Source organism: Canis lupus, chromosome 15 (assembly GCF_011100685.1).
Source record: "Canis lupus familiaris isolate Mischka breed German Shepherd chromosome 15, alternate assembly UU_Cfam_GSD_1.0, whole genome shotgun sequence".
NCBI lineage: Eukaryota > Metazoa > Chordata > Mammalia > Carnivora > Canidae > Canis > Canis lupus.
This window is the reverse complement of record NC_049236.1, coordinates 44,121,108-44,148,634: the sequence shown is the minus strand read 5'-3', so window position 1 is coordinate 44,148,634 and position 27,527 is coordinate 44,121,108. Positions and strand designations below refer to the sequence as shown.

The following is a 27,527-nucleotide window of genomic DNA, read 5'->3' as shown; positions in this document are numbered from 1 at the left end:
GCAAATAACTCAATTCTAAAACTTAACAGGTAAATAGTTCTTAACTTGGATTTTGGGTTGGTGTTCCTATATTCAAACTAGATGTTACTACTGGTGACATTCTGGGTGTATTTGGGTACCACGTTATAAGAAAGATAGTAATAAATATTCTAGGAAGGAGGGTTGCCCACAAATCAGGAGATTTGAGAACTTGTTCTACAAAACGGAACCTGGTAATGTCTTATCTGGAGGATAGATAAGAATATTGGGGTGTAATATTAAAGGGGGAGGGGTAGAGAGAGGTGGAGTGCTCTTTAAGTATTTTAGAGAAATTACAAGTGAATTAATCATTATTATTGGTCCCAGAGAGTAGAACACTGTTGACAGTAATGGAAATTGCTTTCATTGGTTGAGCACTTCCTATGTGCCAGGCATTATTTAAGTTCTTTGCATATATTTATTTAGTCCTCAACAGCCTTTGATCAGAGGTTGAAAGTTCCAAGGGAAGTAGTTTCACTTTCCTTTTGTAATTTATAATAAGTACCCTCAAACAATTCTTATTGGCCAAAATTGGAAAACGCTGTCATGGGAAGGAGGGTGGGGTGTGTGGTTTGTTTGATGACAGTGTTTAGTCAGAGTCTAGATGGATACTTTCTGATTAGAAAGGAGAATCTCATATTGGTTGCAGGTCTCATATTGTGTCAGAATGCTGCTTAGATCTCTTCCAACTTTAAGTGGTTCCGTGGGTTTATTTTTTTCCCCAAGAGTATAAATAATCACCTAATACAGAATTGTGATTGGTGGGATATGTAAAATATATGGCTATAAAATACTGATTGACAGGATATTTAAAATATATGGCTGTTTTATTATAAACATGTGTTGAAACTTAGGATACTTTCTGGGAATTTGACAGCGCACAATCTATAAAAGGATTAATCTCAATCTCAAAAGAAATCCTTGGATGTTAAAAAGATTTTTATAGACTGGAGGGAGTACTTTCATGTCTTTAAGTGTATCACTTTGCTGAATTAACTGGGACTGTAAATAAAATTGAATTTGGTGTTATAGACGAATGTCTTTTAGAGATTTCACAGTTAAATTAGTGTGATGGCTAACAAAAAACAGCTTGAGTAAACTTTTTATGTTAAACAATGAAGCAGGCTGTGTTAGAAAAATCTTTTTGGTTCTTCAAAATATCTTGCATTATTCTCATCTGTGTTTTTAGTGTGACTGAACTATGAGACAATATTCATGTCTGTATTAGTAAAGTAATATTCCTTAGCTAGTATATTGTCTTTAATTCTGTTCTCCATGTTGGCCATTACTAAATCAATTTGTGTATTTCTCTGTTCATAATGTGACCGACAGTAACCTTGAATTGCCTTCTCCCTCAGTCTGCAATTCCTTCCTGGGCTCAGGGCCCTCTATAAACAGGTGTCTACTTGAGTTCTTCTCTCACTCTGTTCTCCCCACCAAGTTGTCCAGTTGTTGCTGGCTGGTTGGTTTCTGTCTTCTCAGTATGGTGCTCACTGCCTCTTTACTCTACATTGTACCTGCGTACCTCCACGTCCTGTCCAGGAAATCTTTTCCGATAATGTTTCCTTTTTAAAATTCTTTTCTATGTTTATAATCTTTACTTAGTGATTTTTATATATTTTAATAATTAGATTGTATACACATAAATATATATATTACTATTACTGTTGTATCCAACGTTCACATGAGAACTCAGTAATTCACAATGAAAAGGTTTTTTGTTTTGATGTATTTCTGATAGCTTTTTTTTTTTTTTTTGCAGTTTATAGAAGGGTCATTTGAAGAGTATTTAAAACGTTTGGAAAATCCACAGGTATGCAGTGGTTCTGTAATATATTTCTATTTTTTATATTTTGAAGTATGTATTTAAAGTTCATTAGAAGGTATACAGTGTATGGAAGTACTGTTTTTCATAAATATTTCTTAGTTGCATATTTTGGGTAGCATTTAACTGGAAAACGGTTGGAGCTGTGTACTGGATGTTGCCTCAGTAAGGACAGAGTCATGCTATCTTTTTTTTATTTTTTTATTTTTTATTTTTTTATTTTTTTGTTTTTTTTGTGCTATCTTTATCATAATGTTATCTGAATGTAGCATTAAAAACCTACAATAACAGTGGTGATAATATTTAGGATACTGTATTGGTATGGGTATTGGGCTTAATGGACAGGGTATAGGATTTGCTTGCTTCTTTAGGCCACTGAGAAAACACGTTCTTTTATGGAGGTTCCATTTCCCATCAGCAGCTTGAGAAGGAGGAAGAAACCACTGAGAGGAAAAAGATGGCACTTCCCCCAGTCCTGCTGTGCCATACTTTTCTCAGTCATGATGAAATTAAAATAATTTGTCTATTTTTTTTCTGCTTACAAAACTAATATTCTCCCTATAAAGATCCAAATATCATGAAATGTCACATGGAATGCTGGAAGAAACTAAGGAGTCAGGGAGGGAGGGAAAGGAATAATAACATAGGAACCGGGTGTTTGATTAACAACTGGTGTCTCCTTTTGATTCTCTGAAACTAATGTGAGTCCTTGTTGAGTGCCAAGAATTGACAGACACTCTGGGGATGCAGAGGTAACTGGGTTTTGGGTGCTGTTTTCAGGACTTTTCCCTGTGGTAGGGAAAAATAACTAATAGAAGTGAAAAGCGTGGTCATAAGAAGTCTAAATAGGTTTTATAGGCATTCATAGTTTTATTTTTACCTAGGTAGGCAAGAGGTAGTGGGTTGGTATTTGAAGTCTGACTAGATTCTGAATGAGAATCTATCTTCTAGGAAGGGAAAATTGTGAGCAAGGCAGATTCAGAAAGCAGTTCAATTTGCATGGAGTATGCGAAGGTAAGAGTAAGAAATTCAGAGGGCAGGCTGTGGGATGGATCATGGAAGAGCCTTCACTGCTAGTTTGGAGCTTATGCTTTAGGCTAGCATTTCTCACAAGTGTCAGCTATAAACTGTCTGCATCAGAATTTCCCGAAGTGATTGTAAAAATGCAGATTCCCTAATCAGGTCTATTCCAGACCTGAACCAAAGTCTATGTCTGCGGCCTGAGTATCTGGTATGGAGAAATCTTTCAAATGTTTTGATGCAGGAAGTGAGTATATCACTGCTGAGAACCAAGAATAGTGCCTAGCATCCTTGTTGGCTCTCTGGTTGAATAGAAGAATATTGTGCAGAGGTGGTTTGGAAGTGGATGAGACCAGAGGTGGGAAGACCAATTGCATGGTTTAAAAAAAAAAAAAAAAAAGAGTTTAATACATGGAAAAATGTGCACAGTACATGCAGTGTAAAAAAGGAAGTATTATGTTACTCCAGTTTTGGAGACAGATACCCTCTGAAGGCTTTTTCACTAAGTCCATACCTTATTCCATTTTTATTTCTGTCATTTCAATAAGTTTTGCCCACATCTTATGGTCACAAATACCATTTTCCTGAGGTTTTAATTTTTTTTCTCTTACCTTAAAGCCTCTTTGAAGACAAGGATTGGATATTTTATTGCTTTTGAGCTTTTCATAGTTACCTTTTAATTTGGAGTGCTGAACTGATTTGTGTGTATGGTTTGACTGTTAAATCCACATGCATTTTATGGAACATACAGGAAGAGCAACACTAGAGTGTTATCTCTATGTAGTAATGTTCTTGGTGATTTTTACTCTAAAGGAAATGACAAAGTCTGTTTATTAACTGCCCCTCCACCTTTTTTTTTTTTTTTTTTTAAAGTAAGCTCTACCCCCCACGTGGGGCTTGGACTCATGACTCCGGATCAAGAGTCACAAGCCCTACTGACTGAGCCACTCAGCTGCCCCCTGTGCATTAACTTTTTAATCAAGAAAAATCTCACAATTTTTTTTTAAGATTTTATTTATTCGTGAGAGACGCACAGAGGGAGAAAGCAGGCTCTCTGTGGGGAGCCTGATACAGGACTTGATCCTGGGATCTGGGATCACAACCCGAGCCAAAGGCAGACACTCAGCCACTTAGCCACCCGCCCCCGCCCCATGTTTTTTATAGTAATCTTTGTGTAAGCAGTTCAGACTGTCAAGCTGTGAAGTTCTGAGAAAGGGTGGACATGATGAGAATGGAGAGAAAGGGGATAGAGGGGAGGAAATGAGGTAGTGTGAACTGAGACTGATTTGGGAGTCCGTAGGAGAAGGAGGAGGGAAGTTGCTATGGTTTTGAGCACCTGGGACAGGTCTCCTTCCCAGGATGCTGGCTGACCAGTTTTTTTATTTTCACGACCTCCCCCTTCCCAGACTGATCAGATTTCTCCTCCAGATGTTTTAGGACCTTCTGAACAGTTGGGTTTGTGCTTTTTAAAGATTTTGTTTATACGTATGTATGTACACATGCCACATGGATGGGGGCAGAGGGAGGGGGTGAAACAGATTTCCTGCTGAGTGTGAGCCCAGTGATGGACTCCCATTACAAGACCCTGGGATCATGACCTGAGCCAAGGTCTGACATTTAACTGAGCCACCCAGGAGCTCCCTGTGCTTCTTTATTAGCAGCATATATTTATGTCTTTATTTTTCTTTTTTCCTGATGTATGAAATGAAAGAGAAATATAGTTGATAGATTCTTATGTTTTGCTCAGTTTGCAGAGAAAACATCTTTATTCTTTACTTAAAATGCCAGTGGAACATTTTGAAAAATGCCTCAAACTTTTTGTAAGAATATATTTTTGTCACTTTATGGAGGTAAAAATGACATAGTGAAATTCACCAATTTTAAGTGTATAATTTGATGAGATTTGACAAAGGTATACGGTTGTATAACTACCACTACAAACACAATGGGACATTTCCATCACTTCACAAAGTTCCCTGTGCCCTTTTGCACTTAATCCCTTTTTCCCACCTTCTGGTTGTTGGCAATCATTGATATGCTTTGTTAAGTTTTGCCTTTTCTAGACTATATATAAATGGAATGATATAGTTTATAGTCTTAGGTATCTGGCTTCTTTCAGTTAGCCTAATGAAAACACATGGAGACTCATCCATGTTATTGTTGGGTGTATCAGTCGTTGGGCTCCTTTTTATTGATGAATGGTTGTTCATTATACGGATGTACCGGAATTTGCTCGTCCATTTATCATTTTATGAATATTTGAGTTCTTTCCAGTTTTAGACTGTTTCATGATTAAAACTGCCAAGAATATTTGCCTATAAGTGTTCATGTGGACATATGTTTTCTTTTCTCTCGGATTAACACTTAGGAGTGGAATTGGTCTGTCATATGGTGAATTTATGCTTAACTTCATGAGAAACTGCCAAACTCTTTCCAAGTGGCCCTGCCATTTTACTTTCTCATTGGCAATGTACAAAAATTTCAACTGTTCTATGTCTTTGTTAACATTCAGTCTTGTCAGCCTATGAAATTGTAGCTGTTCTGGTGGTTGTGTAGTGGTATGTCATGATGGTTTTAACTTACATTTATTTCTCTAATGTTGAACATTTTTTCATGTGCTCATTTGCCATCCATGTATCTTTGTTGGTGAAGTGTCTGTTCAAAGATTTTGCCCATCTTTTGTTATGCTGGTTTTATTGTAAGAATTTGTAAGAATTCTTTTTACTGGATATAAATTCTGTATTGGATATGTAGTTTTCAAATATTTTCTTCTAACTTTATCTTTTCATTTTCTTAATGGCATCCTTAGAAAGGTTTGTTTTTAGTAACTATTGAACATTTAAATTCGATGTTTTTGATCTAGTTCATTAGTTAAAACAGATTTCTATTTTATTTACTTATTTATAGGTTTTATTTATTTATTTATTTATTTATTTATTTATTTATTTATTTATTCATTCATTCATTCATTCATTCATGAGAGACAGAGAGAGGCAGAAACACAGGCAGAGGGAGAAGCAGGGTCCATGCAGGAAGCCTGATGTGGGACATGATCCCGGGATCACCCCAGAACCGAAGGCAGATGCTCAACTGCTGAGCCACCCAGGTGTCCAGTTTAAAACAGATTTTATAGAAATGCTCATTGTCACCTACCATAAGGAAGTATGTTAAACATTGTAAGAAGTGATGAGTAAATAAAATTACAGCTTTAAGTTGGAAGACAATGGTAGAACATAGGTACTTTTTGTAATTTAAAATTGACCGCGGTTAGAGAAGATACTATGATAGCCATTGTTTATTTAACTAGACTACAACAAATTTATTCTGGAGATTAATAAGCACTTATAAAATAGTTCATTATTTGAGAGATGATATTATGTTGACAGTAATAGAATAATTTTCCTTTTTTAAAAGTGATTTAACACCTTTTGTATGGAGTTAGATGTAGCTTATGTTTGTGATATAAGCAAACTGGTTTGAGTGAAGATTTTCTCTACAGCAGAATGTCACTTGTAGCAGTTTATGAGAAGCCATGATTGTTTGGCAGAGACCTATTTAAAGAAATCTATTTTAATATATCGTACCCATTTCATTTTGAAAATCAGAGTCAACTTTTAAGAACTATTAGAATGAAAAATCTCTAGGGGAAAGATTATCCTTGCCCGAGATAAAAATATCTTTTCCTTACCTCAAATTTCTTTTCTTTAAAGGAAAAAGTAGCAGCATTCACTTACCATAGCTTATTATTTTTAGTGTGTCTTGATATTAAGTCTTTAGTAATTTCACAAGTAGTATAGGAATGCATTCTTATAGTAAAAGATTTAATACAGAATAAAGAGTGAAAATACTTCGTTTCCCTCATCTTGGATTTCCTGTCTCCACTGTCAGATTAGGATGTATCCTTCTAGTCCTCGTACACCTGCACATACATGTATTAAAGTACCTTTTTGTTTCTTTTACCCAAATGGGTTTTTTTTTTTAATGATTTAATTAATTCATTTTAGAGAGTGAGTGTGTGCACGAATGAGCAAGGGGAGAAGTGGAGGGAGAGAGAGAATCTCAAGCAGACTTTGCTGAGCATGGAGCCTGACTGAGGCTCGATCAAGTGCCCCATGACTGACTTCTTATACTTAATAGTCTGACTGATCTTTCCAAGTCAGTTTATATAGGTATACCTCATTCTTAAATGATTGCATGGTGTGTCATACGTGGTGTGGATGAACCATAAATTATTTGATTATTCCTTTCCTATTAGTAAAATATGTAGGCTTTCTTTAAAAAAAATTTTTTTTAAACTATTACAAATAGCTACAGTGAACATCTTTGTTTATGTACACTTTTGTGGACATATGAAATACTTTAGGATAGATACACAGAATTTGAATTGCTGGGTCAAAGGGTATATGTAGATACTTAAAATTTTGATATATACTGGCTGTTTCCTTCTAAAAGGCTTAAAGATGTAAAGTGACTCCTCTAGGGCTGTAGTGACTATAGAATTTCTATCTCATGTCAGAAAGATTGCTAGCACACTGTTTTCTTTGTACTTTTAATTACCCTAAAAATAACAGACCTACTCCTTTTTTATCTTTTCTGATTCCTGAGTTCTCCTTCTATTCAACATCTAATTTTTTGGGCATATAACATGTTCCAAGCTCTGTCCTGGGTGCTAGGAGGTTAGAGGACAAAGCCCTTGCCTTCAGCAGGTTCTCCACTTGGAGATGCCACTCCATGGTCTTAACACAACAATAGGAACTATCATGTCACCTTGTGTTACTGAGTATTTTCATAACATAGGCTTAGGCTATTTTTTTTAAGTAGCTTTTTAGTTATATAAGGTCCATTTTATATACGTGTTTTCATAATCAATACTAATAATATTATTGGGCTTTTTCTAGCTCATTAGGTATATTGTACAAAAGTATATATTAAGGTATTGTAGAAGTATGAGATACTTAAGTGACAACTTTTTTCTTCAATTACAGGAATGGGTTGGACAAGTGGAAATAAGTGCCCTTTCTCTTATGTACAGGTAAGCACTGTAGTAACATAAGTAAAAGAGTGAGTGGGAAATTAGCATATTCCATTATATTAAAATTATTAAAATAGCAAAACAGTTTTATGCCTTGATTGTGAAATATCTTTTCTAATTAAAAAAAAAATTAAGTGCACCAATTAGATTTTGACATTAAATATGCCAGCATTTAGAAATTGTAATTCTCAAAATATTTTTGGAAAGGAGTACAGACATTTTTCCAGGCTTATAAATATGATTATCACTTATTAACTTGATAGAGGAATGATTTCCTACTTTGTCAGGGCTGGTAGCATCAGATAGCCACTAGAAACAGGAAAAACACCATATTACTATTAAACTACGTTTGGGAGAAGAGCAGGTGAATGCTTTATTTTTTCGTTTTGAAATGTCTGTATAAAATTTTGTCTTCACAATTTCTGTTATTTTAGAGTCTCTTTTTAGAATTATATCTGAAGTTAATGTATTTGAAGTTTTACTTTTTTATTTTTTATTTTTTTAATTTTATTTTTATTTTTTTATTTTTATTTTTTTGAAGTTTTACTTTTTTAAAAAGGTACTTTCATATTGGTGTTTTTACAACTTACTGTATTTACTATCTTGTTGACTGCTCTATACTGCCTGGAACATGGCTTCGCACATATTAGGCTCTTCGTGAATGAATGAACAAATGTTTAAATCAAGAAATATGTTTCCTGAGAAGTAATTGCTAAATTTTATTTTCAGGAAAGATTTTATTATTTATCGGGAACCAAATGTTTCTCCTTCACAAGTAACTGAAAATAATTTTCCTGAGAAGGTAAGAATTTTTCTAAGTGTTTCTAAAGAATTTAAGTAAAAGAAACACTTACCACCTTGACCTTCTAAGCTATAATTTTAAGGTGACCTTTTGAAATACTTTTGTAGGAACATTATGATAATTTTATTTAAAGTTCCTGTTAATCATTATTGAGTCATATTTTGTATTTGTTTTTTTCCCCACAAATCACTGTGTTGAATGCTATCAGAACATTTCACGAGAGGGAAAAATCTTGAGATACTAGTGTACATTATTAACTAGACTGTTTTGCATCACTATAAACGTCAAGTAGTAAAATAACTTGTGAAAGCAAGTTCTGCCATTGTTTCCAAAAATACTTGGGTAATAGTAATATATTTTTCCTTACAAAGATAACTTACTGGTTGAGGTGTTATTATCTAGTCATAAACTGCAATCAACTGAAAAATTATTTGAGGACTAGAAAGGGAAAAAAAAACCCTCAATTGATTCATTGTTAAGAGAACTTTGTATTAATTAGCTGTTTTGGAATCATCCAGGCCAAGTTGAAGTGTTTTGTCATCATGCTATGGTAAGGGGGAGGGGAATTGAGTGAAGTAACTACCTTTTATAAAAAGGATTTGAGAGTTTCTAGGGTGCTTGGCTCTTTATTAGGCCTTTCCCATATAGGTTTTGGAATATGACATAATCCAAACAAAATCAGTGTTTATTTCTCCTTGCATAAGTAATTGACTATTTATTTAAATTTTTAAAAAATATTTTATTTATTCATGAGAGACACATAGGCAGACACACAGAGGAGAAGCAGGCTCCATGCAGGGAGCCTGATGTGGGACCTGATCCCCGGACCCCAAGATCACGCCCTGGGCCGAAGGCAGGCGCCAAACCACTGAGCCACCCAGAGATCTCCAGTAATTGACTATTTAGAAAGTACTTTAAAACTATAAAGCAGCGGGCAGCCCGGGTGGCTCAGCGGTTTAGCGCCACAGTCAGCCTGGGGCGTGATCCTGGAGACCTGGGATTGAGTCCCCTGTCGGCCTGCATGGAGCCTGCTTCTCCCCCGCCCCTGTCTCTCATGAATAAATAAAATCTTTAAAAACAAAACAAAACTGTAAAGCAGCAGAAAAAAATTGACTTTTGATTGTGCCTCTCAGAGGTAAGCATCTTAATAAGGTTTTGGAGTATTTAGTATTTTCTTACATCTTTTAACTGTCTTGTTTTTTAAGTAGTTGAAATTGTGTTGTGTATATTTTTTGTGATCCCATAAGCATTTCCCCAGGTCATTAAGAACTTTTTGATTTAATAGCTGTGTAACATTTTAACATTGGATATACCATAGTTGACCACATCAAAGCCTAGGTTGCTCTAAAATAATCTTTTTCTTTTCTTTTCTTTTCTTTTCTTTTCTTTTCTTTTCTTTTCTTTTCTTTTCTTTTCTTTTCTTTTCTTTTTTTTCTTTTCTTTTCTTTTGTAAAGATTTTATTTATTCATGAGAGCCACAGAGAGAGAGGCAGAGGCAGAAGCAGGCTCCTTGCTGGGAGCCCAATGGGAGACTTGATCCCAGAATTCTAAGATCAAACGACAGGCAGAGGCTCTCAACCGCTGAGCCACCCAGGTGGCCCAGTAATCTTTTCTTTTAAGTAAGCTCCATGCCCAGCATGCAGCCCAACTCGGGGCTTGAACTCTGGATCCTGAGATCTAGAGCTGGGCTGAAATCAAGAATCAGACGCTTGACTGACTGAGTCACCGAGGCCCTCCTAAAATAATCATTTTCTATTTGGAAATTACTAGCAATTCAGAAAAATTTGAGATAAAAGTTTCTATGTAAGTTTCATAAATGAAGGACTGAAAGGTGTCTTTAATTTTTTCCTTTCAGGTATTACTGTGTTTTTCAAATGGAAATCATTATGATATTGTCTATCCCATAAAGTATAAAGAGAACTCTGCAATGTGTCAGTGTGAGTATCACCCTTGTGTTTGTATAGGGAGTTCTATTTCTAAGCTATACAGTCTTAAATGCAAACAAGTCTGTTTTGTTGTATACAAAGATATACTAAGAATCTTAGATTAGGAAAAATACTAATACTGTAATAAAAACATGTTTGACTAGGGAAAAATGGAGCTAGTAGCTTGAGTTTGACTTGTAATTACAGAGTTCTTTCCTGCAGTAATTCATTTCAGTAATAGAGACACACAGAGAGAAGCAGAGACATAGGCAGAGGGAGAAGCATGCTTCATGCAGGAAGCCTGATGGGGGACTCGATCCTGGGACTCCGGGATCATGCCCCGAGTCAAAGGCAGATGCTCAACTGCTGAGCCACCCAGGTGTCCCCATATGTGTTTTTAAAGCTGTTGGTCTAGGGCTTGAAAATCTGAATAAGCAAATCAAGCATGTATTTGATTGATTTGCCTCTAGAACAGGGTTTCTTAATCTTGGCACTACTGACATTTTGGGCCGGATAATTCTTTAGAGCTGTTCTGTGCATTGTGGGATGTTTAGTAGTATCCCTGGCATGTACCATGTAGAGAGCTCTCTTTTCCATTGCAACAAACAAAACAAAATCTCTTCACATTTTGCCAGGAATTTCCTGGAAGGATAAAAATCCCCTCTTCTTCCCAAGTTGAGAATTACTGCTCTAGTAGTTCCTTTCTACATTCTTACCCTTTATCATCTGTCTGACAAAGTGCACATCACTCATACAGAGCATCAGTGCTAGGAATGTAACAAATTTTTCCTCCTTTGTTCAGCTAGTGGTGATCAGTAAAGATATGTGTAATGTGTAATGCAATTTTAGAAATTGATGGATCTGTTTTAAGTTGTGAAAGTCTAGCTGTCTGTATCCTGGACTATGTCCTCCTCTCCCAACTGGTTAAAATCTAGACATTTCAGCTTTCGAAAGGCTAGCTCATAGCCTACCTTACCTGTACTTCTCAGTGCCTGTGGGTTGGATGATACCAGGAATGGAAGAAAGGTGATCTGTGAGAAGGTGGTCTCCTTGGGGACTCATTTAGAGGGTGGGCACCTATTGTTGATGAATTTTTAGTTTCATAAAGATCACTGCAGTATAACCAAGTGAGAATCCCAGATACTATGTGTAATGTCTTTGTGACTGTTTGGTAATCTATATTTTCTAGAGGTTTTGTTATGTATTTAAAGCAAAAAAAGTTGATTATGCTTCTTTCCTTTCATGGCTGCTCAGAATGCATTTTTTGATAGTTGTCTTTTGAGTCCCTCATGAAAAGTTATCCTCTTCTAGGAATTTTAATGTTTCTGTCCATGTCTCTTAAGGTTGAGCAGGTTGTGTGACCTCTAATTCTCAAGTTTCCTAATTTGTACTGTTAGAATAATAATACTTTGCTGTGCCAGGGATTAAATATGAATATATGTAAAGGCTTTGCACAGTGCATGGAATGCAGTAATTGCTCAGTATGCATGTTTAGGTTTTACTGTCATACTTGTTTCATGGTTGTGATACCTTTTTGTGTTTTAAAATGGCAGTATTTTATGTAATGATTTCAAGTTAATTACAGAGATAGAAATTCTAGTTGTTCTCTAGGTAACTTTTTGGTTAAATTGTGTTATTGATCATAAAATGTTATAGGTCCCCTAGTTAGGATTTTGGAAACCTGTGCAATAGATATTGTCAATTTTGTGTTAAAACATAAAATTAATGTTGCATAATATTTCTCTTATTAATTGCAGCTCTCCTTTATGAATTGTTGTATGAGAAGGTATTTAAAACTGATGTTAGTAAAATCTTGATGGGACTAGACCCCTCTGAAGTAGCTGATGAAAACAACAGTGAAATATCAGATTCAGAGGATGACAGTTGCAAGTAAGAATGAATTTAAGTCCTAAAATACAGTGCCCTGTAAAGAAACAGTTCAATAAGGAATGTGAGGCATGCAGTTGCCTCACATATTGAGGTATCATGTATTCCTAAGATATAGCAGTTTGCAGTATAGGTTTCTTTTTTCTTGCCACTGATTTAATCTAATTTTTATTACAGGACTGTGTTTGAAAGTTGATGTTTTTGGTTGATAGGCTCTATTTCTACACAATCTAGATGTATATGTGTATAATAGATTAAGCCTTGCCTGTATGTATTGTAAAATTTTTAAGGTTAACATGTCATTTGTTTGCATATCCAGTGATGAAAAAAATGACCATTTTATTTCTGTGACCGTTATTGTTTCCTTACTTTAGATAATGCCTTTCTCTTTCTTTATAGAAAATAATCCCAAGTTAGGGCACAAGTATGTGAACAGTTCTGGATAATGCCTCTGTTTCAGATTGTGAACAAACACCTTTTAACATAGAGTCTCTGAGGCTTTTATTTTCCACACAGGATGTGTAGGGTAATGGTTAAGAGCTTGGGGCTATAGACAGCCAAATCTGGTTTCAATCCTGGCTTCCTTGCAAGTAACTAGACTTGGGGCAAGTTATTGAAGTTCACTAGGAAGCCCCAATTCTATATAAAATTGAGATATGTTAGTATTTCCTTGAAGGAGGGAATTTGTAAGAATTAAAGGAAATAGTGTGTAATGTGTGTAGTCTAGTTTCTAGATACTGTGTCCAACATTTTTTAGTTTTTATTAACAATATTAAAACATTTACTCTCTATTAGAACCTACCCTGTTCCATTCCTAGTGAAGATAAAAGTATTTTATTCCTAGTGTGTGGGAGTATGAAAGTATCCTCCTTGGTATTACGTACTGTAAATGGAATCAAGCTTTAGGGTATCTAATTCTTTATTAAATACTTGAAATCTATCTCCTTTTGTCTGAAATACCAGGCATTTGTTGAGTTACATTTTTCTGATCCTTATTATTATTTTTTAAAGATTCTATTTATTCTTGAGAGCCACAGAGAGAGAGAGAAGAGAGAGGCAGAGGGAGAAGCAGGCTCCATGCAGGGAGGCTGATGTGGGACTCGGATCTTGGGACTCCAGGATCATGCCCTGAGGCTGAAGGCAGGCACTTTAACTGCTGAGCCACTCAGGCATCCCATTCTGATCCTTTTTTTTTTTTTTTTTTAAAGATTTTTTAAAATTTATTCATGAGAGACACAGAGACAGAGAGAGAGAGAGAGAGAGAGAGGCACAGACACAGGCAGAGGGAGAAGCAGGCTCCATGCAGGGAGCCTGACATGGGGGACTCGATCCCGGGTCTCCAGGATCACACCCTGGGCTGAAGGCGGCGCTAAACCACTGAGCAACCCAGGCTGCCCTAAGTTGAAGAAGTTTATGAGGAAAGTTGTGTTCATTGTAATGTGTAGTCTTTTTATTCTGTGCTAGTGTATAACCCGTGGAACATGGAAGCCTTTTATTCCTCCAAAGATTTTATTTATATGAGAGCGAGAGAGTGCACACGCTGCAGGAGTGCACAAATGGGAGGGGCAGAGGGAGAGGGAGAATCTTGGGCAGACTCCACACTTAGCACAGAGCCTGATGTGGGCTCAGTCTCATGACCCTGAGATAATGACTGAAGCTGAAACTAAGAATTGGATGCCCAACTGACTGCACCACCCAGGCTTCCCAACATGGAAGCCTTTTTAAAATTAACTTTTGTTGAATAAATAACGTTTCTTTTCACTTGCATCATGTCTGGCTTAAGGAGGGTAAGACTTCAATTAGGGAAGAATGCTGCATAATTATGGTACACTAAATAGGCATAGTTAGGTAATAAGGTGGAAAGACCAAGGATGTCATATTGGTCATCCTGAAGTAGTGGGGATTATGGGCAATTTTTTTTAGTCTAGACTAGATACTTGGGGTCTCTTAAATATTGCTGCATTTAAGGACAGGTTTGGAGATTGTCCTGAAGACTAGAGATTGACTGGAGGAATTATAGGACAGAAGACTACAGGTAGTCTCATCTCCTCTTCCATTCAAACTGCCATCACTGTGTTCCTGCTTTGCCAATTTCTTGGCCACCCCAGAGTCTTTTCCACTTGCTGTCCTCTCTGCCCAGAATACTCAATAGTCATTTGCTATTAACACCTTTATTTTTATTTTTTTTTTCTATCAACACCTTTAATTCTTTATTCAGAAAGGCATCTTAGCAAGTCCTTTCTTCATCTCAGTTTTTACTATTCAAACCTATGTCTCAGCGTTATCATTTCTGCGACCTGGACCCCACCCCACTGCATAGATGGCACTTAAGATCATCATTTCACATACTGATTATTTACTTAGTTTGTGTCTGCTCTAATTAGATTGTTGTGGAATATCTGCATTGCATATTGAAAGGAAATTTTTATATTAAATGTTTAATAAACTCAATTTTTCTGTCTACCCAAATTTCAGTTTTGTTTCTGTTTTCTTGATGATTGGCCCTTACACAAAGAAGTACTGATAAAAGTTTTGATTTTTATCTTAATATGCATACGCGTGTGTGTGTTTAAAAATGCATCCCTACACTAAAGCTTGTATGAGCTCACTGGACTGTATCTTTGATTATTTGGGATTTAGTTGTGACTGGAGATTTTTATGTGGTGTTAATATAAGTTATTCATGAACACATTTTTGTACTTTTAATTGTGGTTATATTTTTTTTCCTTTGTAGAAGTAAAACTACAACTGCTAATGATGTGAATGGAGTTAAAGCTTTGTCAAGTGATCAGGTATTTTTATTTAATGGTTTTAACTACTTTCTCCATATAAGCACATGAATTTAGTCTTCATTTTTTCTTGTACAATTTTAATGGAGTCAGAATCATCTGGTTCAGAAAATATTTGGTGACTTCCTAATTTTTTAAGTTTTCTTCTTTTGATTTTACTCTTACACGTATCTCAAACAAAAATGTTTTTAAAAGCATTTCTGTGTTGATTGGACTTCCTGACTTTGTTTGTTTAGCACCCGAAAAACAATGGGAACTCTTCTAGCCTCCCTTTGTCTAGAAAGGTTCTTAAGTCACTCAATCCAGCAGTCTATAGAAATGTGGAATATGAAATTTGGCTGAAGTCTAAGCAAGGTAAGTTAAACAATATTTTCTATAAATTTTCTTTGTGTCACTTGAAAATAATTAAGTCAACTTGATATTATACTGATATTGTTTACAGCTCAACAAAAACGTGATTATTCCATTGCTGCTGGCTTACAGTATGAAGTTGGAGATAAATGCCAAGTAAGTGATAGATAAAAGATTTCACATGAAATCTTCTTCTTTTTTTTTTTTTTTTTTAAGATTTTATTTATTCATGAGAGACCTAGGCAGAGAAGCAGGCTCCCTGTGGGGAACCTGATGTGGGAGTCTACCCTAGGACCCCCGGGGTCACGACCTGAGCCAAAGGCAGACAGACCCTCAACCACTGAGCCACCCAGATGCCCCGATTTTACTTGAAATCTTAATTGATTCTGATAGGAACTAAGAAAAAACAGTTTAAGTTTGAATGTGTTATTAGTATGAGATTTCACATACATATTTTAATAGTTGTAAATATTTAGCTTTTTGACCCATTAGAATACATTACCAAAACTGTATGTTTATAAAAACCATGACATCTCATCAAATGATCCTTAAGAACAGTGTCAGTGTTTGATACTACTTGTTTGAAAGAAGTAACGATAACATCTTAGATTTTTAGATATTTTCATTACAGTTAGCAAATTACCAAAATTGATTCAAACTTGACATTATAGGCTATTTTTGTTTTATGAAAGTCATCCTGGAAGATTTTGATAGATACAAAAAAGTTTTCTGTAGGATTAAGAAAGAGTGAATAGCAGTGAAAGGAGTTTTGCCGTTTAATTTGAATAAACTATTGTACTGGTCTACAGTAGCTGGTTGTTAAAGGGGAATGTTGGATTAGATCAGTTCTCAATTTGGAGTGATTTCGCAGTCCTCACTCCTCATTTGGCAGTGTTTGCAGAAACCTTTTGTAGTCACAACCTGGGAGGTGCTACTGACATCTGGGTAGAAGCCAGGGATACTGCCAAACATCCTACGATGCTCTGAACAACCCCCCCCCGCCCAAGAAAGACTTGTCCAGTCTCTAGGGTCAATATGCAAGGCTGGAGAAACTGGATAATTTCCAAGGTTCTTTTTCTATTTTTTATTTATGGAAAAACTAATATTTTCAAAACAACCTATGTACACAAAAATTATTTGGAGGTAATTTTCATAAAAAATAGTTTTCAGTGAAGTGTTGCCTTTTTAAATTACTTTAAAATAGCCAATGACAGACATTTTTCCTTGCTCTTGGAGGTTAACACTCATTTCCTGTGTGGTAAAGTGCCTTGTGAAAAGTATCTGATTGACCAGGATTATATCAGCATCAGTGACAGACTACTACCTTTCTTAAGAACTTAAAAAGTGTTCTGATTCTGAGGTATTGAAAGAAAAGGAAGAAGAGGATATGATTCATTTATGTTCTTCCTTACAGAATTGTTAGAAACGTATTATAATCACAGAACAGAATTATGGAATCTTTTGTTATAGTGATTTGGAAAACTTGGATAAAACAGAAGAGTGAATCTAGGGCTTAGGGCCTCTCCTCCCTTCTCTCTCCCCCTTAACAGAGGATTACTTCTCTTATGGTGCATTTCTAAAACTGTTATTTGTTATTTTAAATCAAGCTTGCTTCCTTTCACGTTGCAGTTGTTTTTGGTCACATAGGTGCTGTTGGTAAAGTAGATGGTAAAGCAGATATTTGAAATAGTTTTTTTCTTTTTTAGAGTATTTTGTTTTTATACCTAGTAGACTTCTCATTTGGGTAAAATTTAATTGAAATTCTGCGATGGAAACTGCTGTGACTCAAAGGTTATCCTTATTTACTCAAGCATTTAAGGTGTAGTTTAAACTTTCGATATAGATTAACTTCAGAAGGATCTGTTTTATTGCTAGACTGTTGAAGAGAGGAAGGCAAAGTGTCCTTTTGTGGTTAATGAAGGTGGAGACATCAGCTTTAGGACTTGGATCTTCTAAAAGAAGTGGGAGGTTAACTTGCAGCAGTGCTACCTACATCGGGCCCCTAGAGCAGTGATTGGCAGGTGCCCTGTTCACTGAGTACCGTTTGATTCTGGGAAGAAACCTAAAGACTTCCTCTTGTCGGTTTGCTATTAGGTAATATGAATTGTGTATTAGAGAATATGTCATGGTTCTATTTTTATGGAGAAGAAAGGTCACAGTTACACATTTTAAATATTGGAAAAGTGAGAAGATAATAGTAAATATTAGTTGCTCTCATTTATAGAGTGGTTGCTGTGTACAAGTTAGTAGTGTCCTTTTTGTATATCATATGTACCTCATTCCATCTCCATGAGGCCTATGACCTAGGTACTATTATTAGCTCCATTTTGCATGTGAGGACACTGAAGCATGAAATCAGTAACTTGCCAGAGGTCATATTGCTGGTAAATAAAAAAGACAGGCCTAGAACCTTGGTGTATGCGGTGCTATAGCCTTTTGTTCAGAACCAGGGCATGCTGCCACTCTTGTTTGGAGCCTTGATAGGTTGTGCTCCTGCTTCTCCCTGAATTACGGAGAGAAACATTTTATAAAATTTTGAAAGTATAAACAAAGAAAAGTAATTTGGCTAGAGGTACAGAGGTCTGGGAGGTCAGAAAAACACTATGGTGTACCCTTTTGAACTTGATTGTGTTTTTAACATTGTATAGTCATTTTCTTTTTCATTGAAAACAAAATAAAAATTTCAAAGGTGATCACTGATGCAAAGGAAACAAGTGACTGATTTTTCTTTCTGGAATTGTTCAACAGGTCAGGTTGGATCACAATGGAAAATTTTCTAATGCAGACTTTCCAGGGGTTCACTCGGAGAATGGACCAGTTTTGGTTGAAGAACTTGGAAAGAAGTATGTATTGCTCTTCAACTAAGGCGTTTATTGTCTCTCCCACTTATTGTAATCATGAGGATTTCTAAATGGCCCTGTGTGTTTGTAAATTAGTCAAAGATATTGCCAATGTGTAGAAAATGTATTCGTTTAGAACTCAAGTTCACATTTGTGTTTTCCATATGAACAGATTTTAAAAACTTGCTGCTTACAGTTTAAAATGTGTCATTCTTCACAAAGGCAGTTTGGGAAATTGATTCTATCCTAACTGTTAAGTGGGGAGCATTGGAGGACGGGGACCATATTCATTTCGAATTTTCAGTTAGTACTGTATTGCATGTACTTAGATTTCCCTAGATGTTTGTCACATGGAGCGGTAAAATGCTGTGGTTGACTTGCTGTGGTTGAGTCTTATGTTATAGCGCCTTTTGTTTCCATTGTCTCTATTAGGAAACAGGGTAATAAGTCACACCTAAAACTTTACTGGGAAAATTTCAAACATAACACAAATCTAAAGAGAGTGTAGTAAACCCCACCGTAAGGATCTCCCTGTTTTAGCAACTAACAGTGTTTGGCAATCTTTTTCTAATCTCTTCTCCCTAACCCCCTTTTAAAAAAATGGGAATGGAATTGAATATTTAAAAGCAAATCCCAGATACCACATCATTTCTTTTTTTTTTAAGTGCTGAGCAATTTATTTTTATAAAATCTTATTCTTTTGTTACATATTTAATCTTAAATATTCTTCCTGTCTCAAATGTTCGTTATATTACAACTTTTTCTCTGTCTCTTACCTGTTCAGGATGAGACAGTACCTTATTTAGAATATCTTTTTGACATCCCATCATTTTTTAATAGACACCTAGATGCTTATGTTTCTCTAACATAGTAAGAACTCTTCCCTCCCCACATTAACTGTAGTATCATCATCACAGTTAACAGAATAAAGTCATTCCTTTTTTTTATCCAATCTTTTGCTTAGATTGTGTTTAAGGCCTTTTAGTCTTCCGTTTTTTTAGGTTAGAAAATATGCTTTTGATTTATGTCATCTTAGTTGATTAGAATTACATCTGGATTGCTAAGTGCTTTGTACTTTAATTTTTAAATAAGAACTAAAACTAATTTATTTTGTAAGTTAAAAATACTCATGCAGAATACTTAGGTAGATATTTTTACTAGGAATACCTTGTTGTTATAAGTTTTTTTCTTTTGAAGACACTCCCCGAAGAACCTCAAACCACCTCCCTCAGAAAGCTGGAACACCGTATCAGGAAAGAAGATGAGAAAACCTTCCACTTCTGGACAAAATTTCCACTCTGGTTAGGATTTTATCAAATTAGTTTTTTTTTTTTTTTTTTTTTTGTGGGCGGAGGGGAGGATGTTGGTACTTGGAATTTTTTTAAATAGGAAAACTATTTAAAAAGTATTTTTGGCTTCTTGTCACAGACATGGATTACAGAGGGCCAAAGAATCCAAGCAAGCCAATAAAAACTCCATCAGCACTACCTCCTCGACTCCAACATCCTTCGGGAGTAAGACAACATACATTCTCTAGTCATTCTGCAGGGTCACAGTCTCAGAAACCCTCCAGTGAGCACAAAAATCTTAATAGGACACCCTCACAGATCATAAGGTAACTTTCCTGAATGTAAGAGAAATATAAATTGAGTGGCATTTCCTTCATCTGCCACATTACATGCATTTAAATTTAAAGTTGCAACTTTGTGTTCGTTTACTTGTCTGTACTATAACAGTAAAAGTATTGTTGATTAAATATACCACGTGAGGATTTTAGTTCTGTATAGTTAAATGTTTAATTTTCTTTAAATAAATCAAAGTAATTTTAGGGCAAGGCATCTTTTTTGAATAATTTTTCTTCAGATGTTTTGAGAGACCTTATTCCCAGCAAAGTCTTATTCTTGCACTTTTTTTTTTTTTTTTTAAGATTTATTTGTTTATTCATGAGAGACAGAGAGGCAGAGGCACAGGCACAGGGAGAAGCAGGCTCTTTGCAGGAGCCCAATGTGGGACTTGATCTGGATCCTGGGATTACGACCTGAGCCGAAGGCAGCCACCCAACCACTGAGCCACCCAGGCATCCCTTATTCTTGCACTTAATAGTTTTCTGGTAGCTTGCATTTTGTTAAATACTGAATGCCAAATTGCATTTCTATTCCTAGGTTACGAATGTTCCCTTTATATAGGAACTTAACCAACTTAACCAAAATGTTCAATTTACTTTATTCTGATAAGTTTGGGTTGTTTGTGGTAAGTGCCTTATATTAAATGGGCCTAGGGCAGCCTGGGTGGCTCAGTGGTTTAGCGCTGCCTTGGGCCCAGGGTGTGATCCTGGAAACCCGGGATCGAGTCCCATGTCGGGCTCCCTGCATGGAGCCTGCTCCTCCCTCTGCCTGTGTCTCTGCCTCTCTCTCTCTCTGTGTGTGTCTCATGAGTAAATAAATAAAATCTTAAAAAAAAAATGGGCCTATAAGTTTTATAAGTCAGTGTAAACATGCATATTAGTCTGAATATCCAGAGACAAGATGAACTTCAGGATCATAATTTTCCTGTGCAGTGCATTTTATTTTTTCCCTAATCTGCTTTTCTATGGAGTATATAGCACTTTGGAGGAACTTTGAGAGGATGTGTTTTAGTTGAGGCCTTCCTTTTCATGCAAATTTAGCCATTGGAGCCCCCACTGTAGGTTACTGTGACCAATGCCTTCGTCCTTCCAAGCTTCCTTTTTCCAATTGCCTGGGCATCAGCTTATGTGCTTCCAAGCTCTGGTCTTAAGTTCCTTTATTTCTGGCTTTTGGGCAGTCCTCTTTCTTGGGAATGTACTTTTTTCCTTTTTTTAGAAGATATTTATTTACTTATTTTAGAGAGCACACTAATTGGGGAAGGTGCAGGGGGAGAAGGAGAGGGAGAGAATCTCCAGCAAACCCTCATCTGTGTAGGGCTTAATCTCACAACTATGAGGACTCTGAGAACATGGTGTGAGCCAAAATCAGGAGTCAGATGCCTGACTGAACCACCCAGGCGCCCCCTTAACTTTTTGTCATTAAAGACTGCTTATGTAATGAAGATCTTCAAGGTAGAGTTGTAGGTTCTTAGGCTGAGATACACGAAATACTTGTTAGTTTTCTGGGCCTATGGCAAGGTACCACAAACTGGATGGCTTAAAACCACAGAAATTTATTTTCCCGGGTCTGGAGGCTAGAAGTCTAAAATCAAGTTGTCAGTAAGGCCATATGCTCTTTCTGAACACTCTAGGGGAGAGTGTTTCATATACCTCTCCTACTTCTCCTATTGCCTGTAGTCCTTGATGTTCCCTAGCTGGTGAATTTATCACCCCGGTTTCTGCCTCTGTCATCACATGGTGTTCTCCCTGTGTGTCTGTTTCTTTTCTAATAAGGATATTAGTTCTATTGGGTTTAGGGCCCACCCCACCCTACCTTAGTATGACCTCATCTTAACTTGATTACTTCTGTAAAGACCCTATTTATAAATAAAATCATATGCACAGGTACCAGTGGTTAGGATTTGAATATATCTATTTGGAAAGAACAGTTCAATCATGAACACCAGTACTTCATTAATTACATTTTTCTTTTTAGTCTAACAAACTATTACGAATAGGAAATTAATTTATGTTGTTCAAAGTCTGAAACATTCCGAAGTTTGTTCATTCTCGTAATTCTTCCTATCCCTATTTTCCCAGTGATGTAGTTTCCTTCTGTAGAGGCATCCAGTGTTTATAGATTTTTGTGTATCCCTACAAGGATACCTTACATATGTGTAAAAAGTACATATATATTCACAAACCAAAAGTTCTAATGAGAACAAATGGTTAAAATTCAGTCAGAAGAAGGGATGTTACCTCATTTCTGAAGATTGGTCGTATAGACACAATCCTGAGAATTAGCCTGGGTAAAGAGTGGTCAGGGCCTTGCATTCTTGGCATGGCCAGAGCAACAGTGCTCAGGGCCATTCAGGGCTCCTGGTGGGTTATTGCTCCCAGCAGACAGAATTGGAGTCATTCATTAATCAACTGGTTGTGACTAAAGTCTTTTTGGACATTAGACTCCTCTAACATCTGTGGAATCTTATTCAGAGCAGGCACAGTACCTAAGAGGACTAGCTTATTTTGAATATTAACTTTTGAAACCTAAAAATGTGAAGTACATACATGAAGGTCATAGACAGAATTAAGATTTTCCTTTAACAAAATTCTCACTTTTTTAATAGATTAGAAAAACATTTTTTTCCCTTGAACACAAAGGTACTCTTTAGTGTTTTAAATATTAAAGAAAATACATATAGGCTACTAAATGGCTGATTTTTTTTTTTTTAAGGATCCTATTTATTCATGAGAGACAGAGAGAGAGAGAGAGAGAGAGACACAGAGACCGAGACATGGGCAGAGGGAGAAGCAGGCTTCTTGCAAAGAGCCCAATGTAGGACTTGATCCTGGGCCTGGGGTCACACCGAGAGCCAAAGGCAGACACTCAACCTCAGCCACCCAGATGTCCCCTAAATGGCTGATTTTATACTTTTGTTTACCATAAACTGAATTTATGGCTAGAGTGTTTGTGGTGTTGTATCCAATCTCCTAGGAATTGGTAGAATAATGAGAAAGTTGTGAAATGTCTTTGTCTTCCTAGGATATTTTTTTATATGTTAGCTACTTGATATATAAAAATACTTGTTGGCAGAAGACAGTGTGTATGTAATACATAGACATGAAGCTTTAAAGAATTTTTTTTAAAGATTTATTTATTAATGAGAGACACACAGAGAGGCAGAGACATAGGCAGAGGGAGACTTGATCCCAGGATTCAAGGATCACGACCTGAGGCACCCCAAAGAATTTTTTGATGTTGTAACTAATTATATAGGAACCTCCTTGGATTTGTAGTGTGCCTTCACTGTGGTTGAGAGTGAATTTTGTTACTATATTGAAACAAAATTAGGAGACCACTGATGATTAAATATTCACAGGGTTTTAAAACTAAAGTATGGAATTTCATAGTTAATAGTCCAATTGATTTAAGCCCATTACTTTATCTTGACTTTATTTCTTAAAAAAATTTTTTTTTAAGATTTTATTTATTCATGAGAGACAGAGAAAGGGAGAGAGGCAGAGACACAGGCAGAGGGAGAAGTAGGCTCCATGTGAGAAGACTGATGTGGGACTCGATCCGGGTCTCCAGGATCACGCCCTGGCCGAAGGCAGGCGCCAGATCCCTGAGCCACCCAGGGATCCCTCTTCTATTTAACACATCAGTTTTGAACTCTTTTAGTTACAGAATAAAAGAACTCTATTGTTGGATGTGAGACCTTTATGATCTCTCACTTTTTCATTTCCTACTGGTATTGGTCTCTCTCTTTGGAGATAATAAATCAGCGCAGGATTGCCACATATGCTTTCACTGTGCAAGTGCTGAAATAATGTAATGTTGCTGATTACCTCCTTTCCAGCTAACTGCAAATAGGAAGGATTTGGTTCTTGCTGTGTGATGGGTGAGGGTGAGGTGGACAGTTTGGGTGATGGGACACAGTGGTGAGATAGTGTTAGCTTTCCAAGGAAGCCTGGCACTTGCTGAATCCTCTCTGGAGTCTGAGGAAGACTGGTCTGTGATTTTGAGGGTCCAGTTTGCCTTCTTTTCCTCTGTTGATGAAATTAGGGTGTGATTTTATAATTTATTTATTTATTTATTTTTTAAAAAAGATTTTATTTTTATTTATGCATGAGAGACACACAGAGAGGCAGAGACACAGGCAGAGGGGAGAAGGAGGCTCCCTGCAGGGAGCCCAATGTGGGACTTGATCCCGGATCTCCAGAATTACGCCCTGGGCCGAAGGCGGTACTAAACTGCTGAGCCACCTGGGCTGCTTTAGGGTGTGATTTTAAATGGGACTATGTGAGAACATGAAATGGATATTCTTTATATACATATATATATATATAAGTATATATATATACACATATATATATTTTTAATCAGGTGGTATTGTGTCCTCACGTTTTTGTTTTTGTTTAAGATTTATTTATTTTTTGGTGGGGGCAGGGCAGAAGGAGAGAATCTCAAGCAGACTCCCTGCTAAGTTCGGAGCCCAACACAGGCTTTGATCTCGTGACCCTGAGATCATGACCCGAGCCGAAACCAGGAGTCAGTTTTTTTTTTTTTTTTAAAGATTTTATTTATTTATTCATAGAGACAAAGAGAGAGAGAGAGAGGAAGAGACACAGGCAGAGGGAGAAGCAGGCATCATACAGAGAGCCTGATGTGGGACTCGATCCAGGGTCTCCAGGATCATGCCCTGGGCTGCAGGCGGCGCTAAACCGCTGCGCCACCGGGGCTGCCCAAGAGTCAGATTTTTAACGAACTCTTTAACACCCAGGTGCCCTGTGTCCTCACTTTTAAAAGGAAGATTATGTCTTGACATTGTGACATTGTATTTTTCCTGTATGTTTTGGATTTTCATTTCTACTCTTGTGGAACTGTTAGACATGGTAGAAATAATATTCCTATTGCTTATAATAGTTACAAGTCATATAAACACATTAGAGTTTTGTTATAAGCTACTAAGCTATTCATGGATTTCTTGTCATCCTTCTCAGACCATAATTATATTGAGTTGATGGCCGTCTTAGCTCTGCAGTTAGTAAGTTAGTATCTAGTCTGGTGTATTTTGATTTTTATTCTTTCTAGCTTTTCATCTCTCTCAGTGGTATCATCAGAAAACGGGAGAATAGTCCTCGTGTCTGCTTTGAATGGTTGCCCTTTACTTAGTACAGAAAATGAGAGTGCTCCTGAGATCCAAATTAATAACTTTCCCTTCATTTAGAAAATGAATTTTGTGACAGTATTGGACTATGACACAACAAAGAATATATATAGTGCTTAAATTTATACCGTGATGAAAAAAATTTTCAGTTATTTCTATACCACTTGGTACAGTGAGTTCTGTTTTTTCTTTTTTTCTCTGTTTTTAGTTTTGACTGTCATGTGGCCTAAACTACAGGAACTTCCATTTTCTAAACATTCATTAGTCAGGCTGCCAAAAGTTCTATAATGTCACAGTGTAGCTAAATTAGTCAAATATTTGTATTGCAAAAAGGTATTTTATTTTAGGTACTCAATATATTTTGTCTTTTTTTTTCATGACGAGAATGTTTTGTTTGACAGAAAACCTGATCGTGAGAGAGCTGAGGATTTTGATCACACGAGTCGAGAATCTAACTATTTTGGCCTCTCCCCAGAAGAGCGCAGAGAGAAGCAAGCTATAGAAGAATCTCGTTTACTCTACGAGATTCAGAACAGAGATGAACAGGCTTTCCCAGCCCTTTCCGTATGTATGAAAAGAGATTTTAAAAGTTCTTTAGAAGTCTATCCTTAATATAGTTTTTATATTAAACTGTAGTTTCTAATCGTAGACTAGTAATTTTTAAACTAAAGGTACCTTAAAGATCATGTAGTTGCCCCCTCTTTATACATTTTTCATGAAGAAGATGAGGTTTGAAAATATTACTCGTTGGCAGAGTTGAGACAAGTAAGTTGGTTAGCTCTTCCAGTTTAGTATTTTCTCTTGAACCAAAACAGAAATACATTTTGCTACCTAAAGTTATGCAGTAGAGGTTCACATTCCATAAACAAGATATGTCTATAGAATCAGGAAACTCTTTTTAGTGTCCTTTACTGATCATACCAGGACCTAATTAATACGGTAAGAATTGTCATTCAGTGTTTGCTGTTAGAGGTGGTATACATGTAATACTGTGGCTTGCCCTTGCTGTGTGTCAGACACCGGGCTGTGATGGATGCTTCTCTGATGAAAGACATGTTCTCTACTCTTGGTTTTCTTAATTCTTTTGGGAGAGTTAACAGGGATGGGAAAACAGTTCTCATGTAAAGTGTGAAGTGAAATGCTCTTATGAGGAGGGTTCATTGGCAGCACACGGAGAAAGGTAACTAATGCACTCTGGGGCACTGGAGGCCTTGTGCCTGTGAGCTTTTTATTGGTAAGTGTACCAAGTACTGTGTGATTCAGAGTGGTGGTTGGACACTTTTTCCTAAGATGGATGCTACTGTATACCAGTATTAAAAATTAAAGCACCATATACTCAATTCTCTGGCTTCTGTGGAATCCTTTAGAGGTGTGAGTGAGATGCTCTGCTGAAACTGCTGATCTGGAGTAGTAGTTCAGTCTGGCTGCAGGAGTTGGAGCTTAGGAATTTTTGGAAGATGTGCCCAAATCCATATAGCGCACTAGGTGTGGTCTGTATGTTAAGTATATTTGTCTCTATGTGATAGATGTTATTTTCCCACAACATAACATGTAGATAATAAAAAAGTTCAAATGATTTACCCTTGTATCCTAGCTTTTTGTCCTGTTGTTAGGTAGTATTAGTTGTATTGTTAGGTAGAATAGTAAAAATATAACTACTGTGGGGATAAATTGAAAGTTTTTAATAAAATGTGTCCTTATACTCATCATTTTTAGACCTATCTTGGACTTGATAGTGACTCAAGTTTTTCTTCTAGAAAACTGTCACAGAGGGCTGAGATCCTGTTCTCAGCTGTGTGTAACATTTCCAGAGAGCTAGAGAAGTAAAGGACTTTCAGTGATAGTTTAGCTTAGAAACCCAACTTTGTCCCTTTGTTTCACCAGTTAGAAGGTTTGATCTCATACAGAGCTTAAGTAATTTGCTGATGATCAGCATTTCAGTGGTAAGAATCCTAGTGCACGGTATCTGCTAATTTGCACTTAGGTATTTTTCCCTCACAAAGAACTGTGGCCCTGCAGTGGCTGCTTTTGAAGGTTGGTATGAAGGGTATTGTTCTTGGTGCAAAGAATATAAGTATAAATTGCAAGGGGAAGGTTTGGTCTGGGTGGCTTCCTGAAGAGGGGATATGAAGAAGTCACTCTACTAATTTAGGCTAAAGGTCTGATTGCCTAATACTTTTGAGTTATTAATAATAAGCCTATTGTCATAGAGTATGTAAGTAAACGTGAACCCTATGTCCTTTTTTTTTCTTTGCAGTTTTGGA

General features: G+C 36.5%; 1 protein-coding gene across 7 annotated transcripts in view; it reads left to right on the top strand.

The window, feature by feature from the left end:
* OTUD4 (OTU deubiquitinase 4) overlaps positions 1 to 27,527 on the top strand; it is a 45,160-nt gene that overhangs the window by 6,111 nt on the left and 11,522 nt on the right. For 4 of the 7 annotated variants that reach the window (XM_038558902.1, XM_038558905.1, XM_038558907.1 and 1 more), the window contains exons 3-15: positions 1,781 to 1,831; positions 2,795 to 2,857; positions 7,849 to 7,895; positions 8,625 to 8,697; positions 10,553 to 10,634; positions 12,380 to 12,512; positions 15,244 to 15,301; positions 15,535 to 15,652; positions 15,741 to 15,805; positions 18,398 to 18,492; positions 19,687 to 19,790; positions 19,918 to 20,104; positions 25,665 to 25,827. In XM_038558902.1, the coding sequence (XP_038414830.1) occupies positions 1,781 to 1,831; positions 2,795 to 2,857; positions 7,849 to 7,895; positions 8,625 to 8,697; positions 10,553 to 10,634; positions 12,380 to 12,512; positions 15,244 to 15,301; positions 15,535 to 15,652; positions 15,741 to 15,805; positions 18,398 to 18,492; positions 19,687 to 19,790; positions 19,918 to 20,104; positions 25,665 to 25,827 (1,239 nt within the window). The remainder of the gene's footprint in view (positions 1 to 1,780; positions 1,832 to 2,794; positions 2,858 to 7,848; positions 7,896 to 8,624; positions 8,698 to 10,552; positions 10,635 to 12,379; positions 12,513 to 15,243; positions 15,302 to 15,534; positions 15,653 to 15,740; positions 15,806 to 18,397; positions 18,493 to 19,686; positions 19,791 to 19,917; positions 20,105 to 25,664; positions 25,828 to 27,527) is intronic. The other 3 variants (XM_038558904.1, XM_038558908.1, XM_038558903.1) reach the window with 2 other exon arrangements.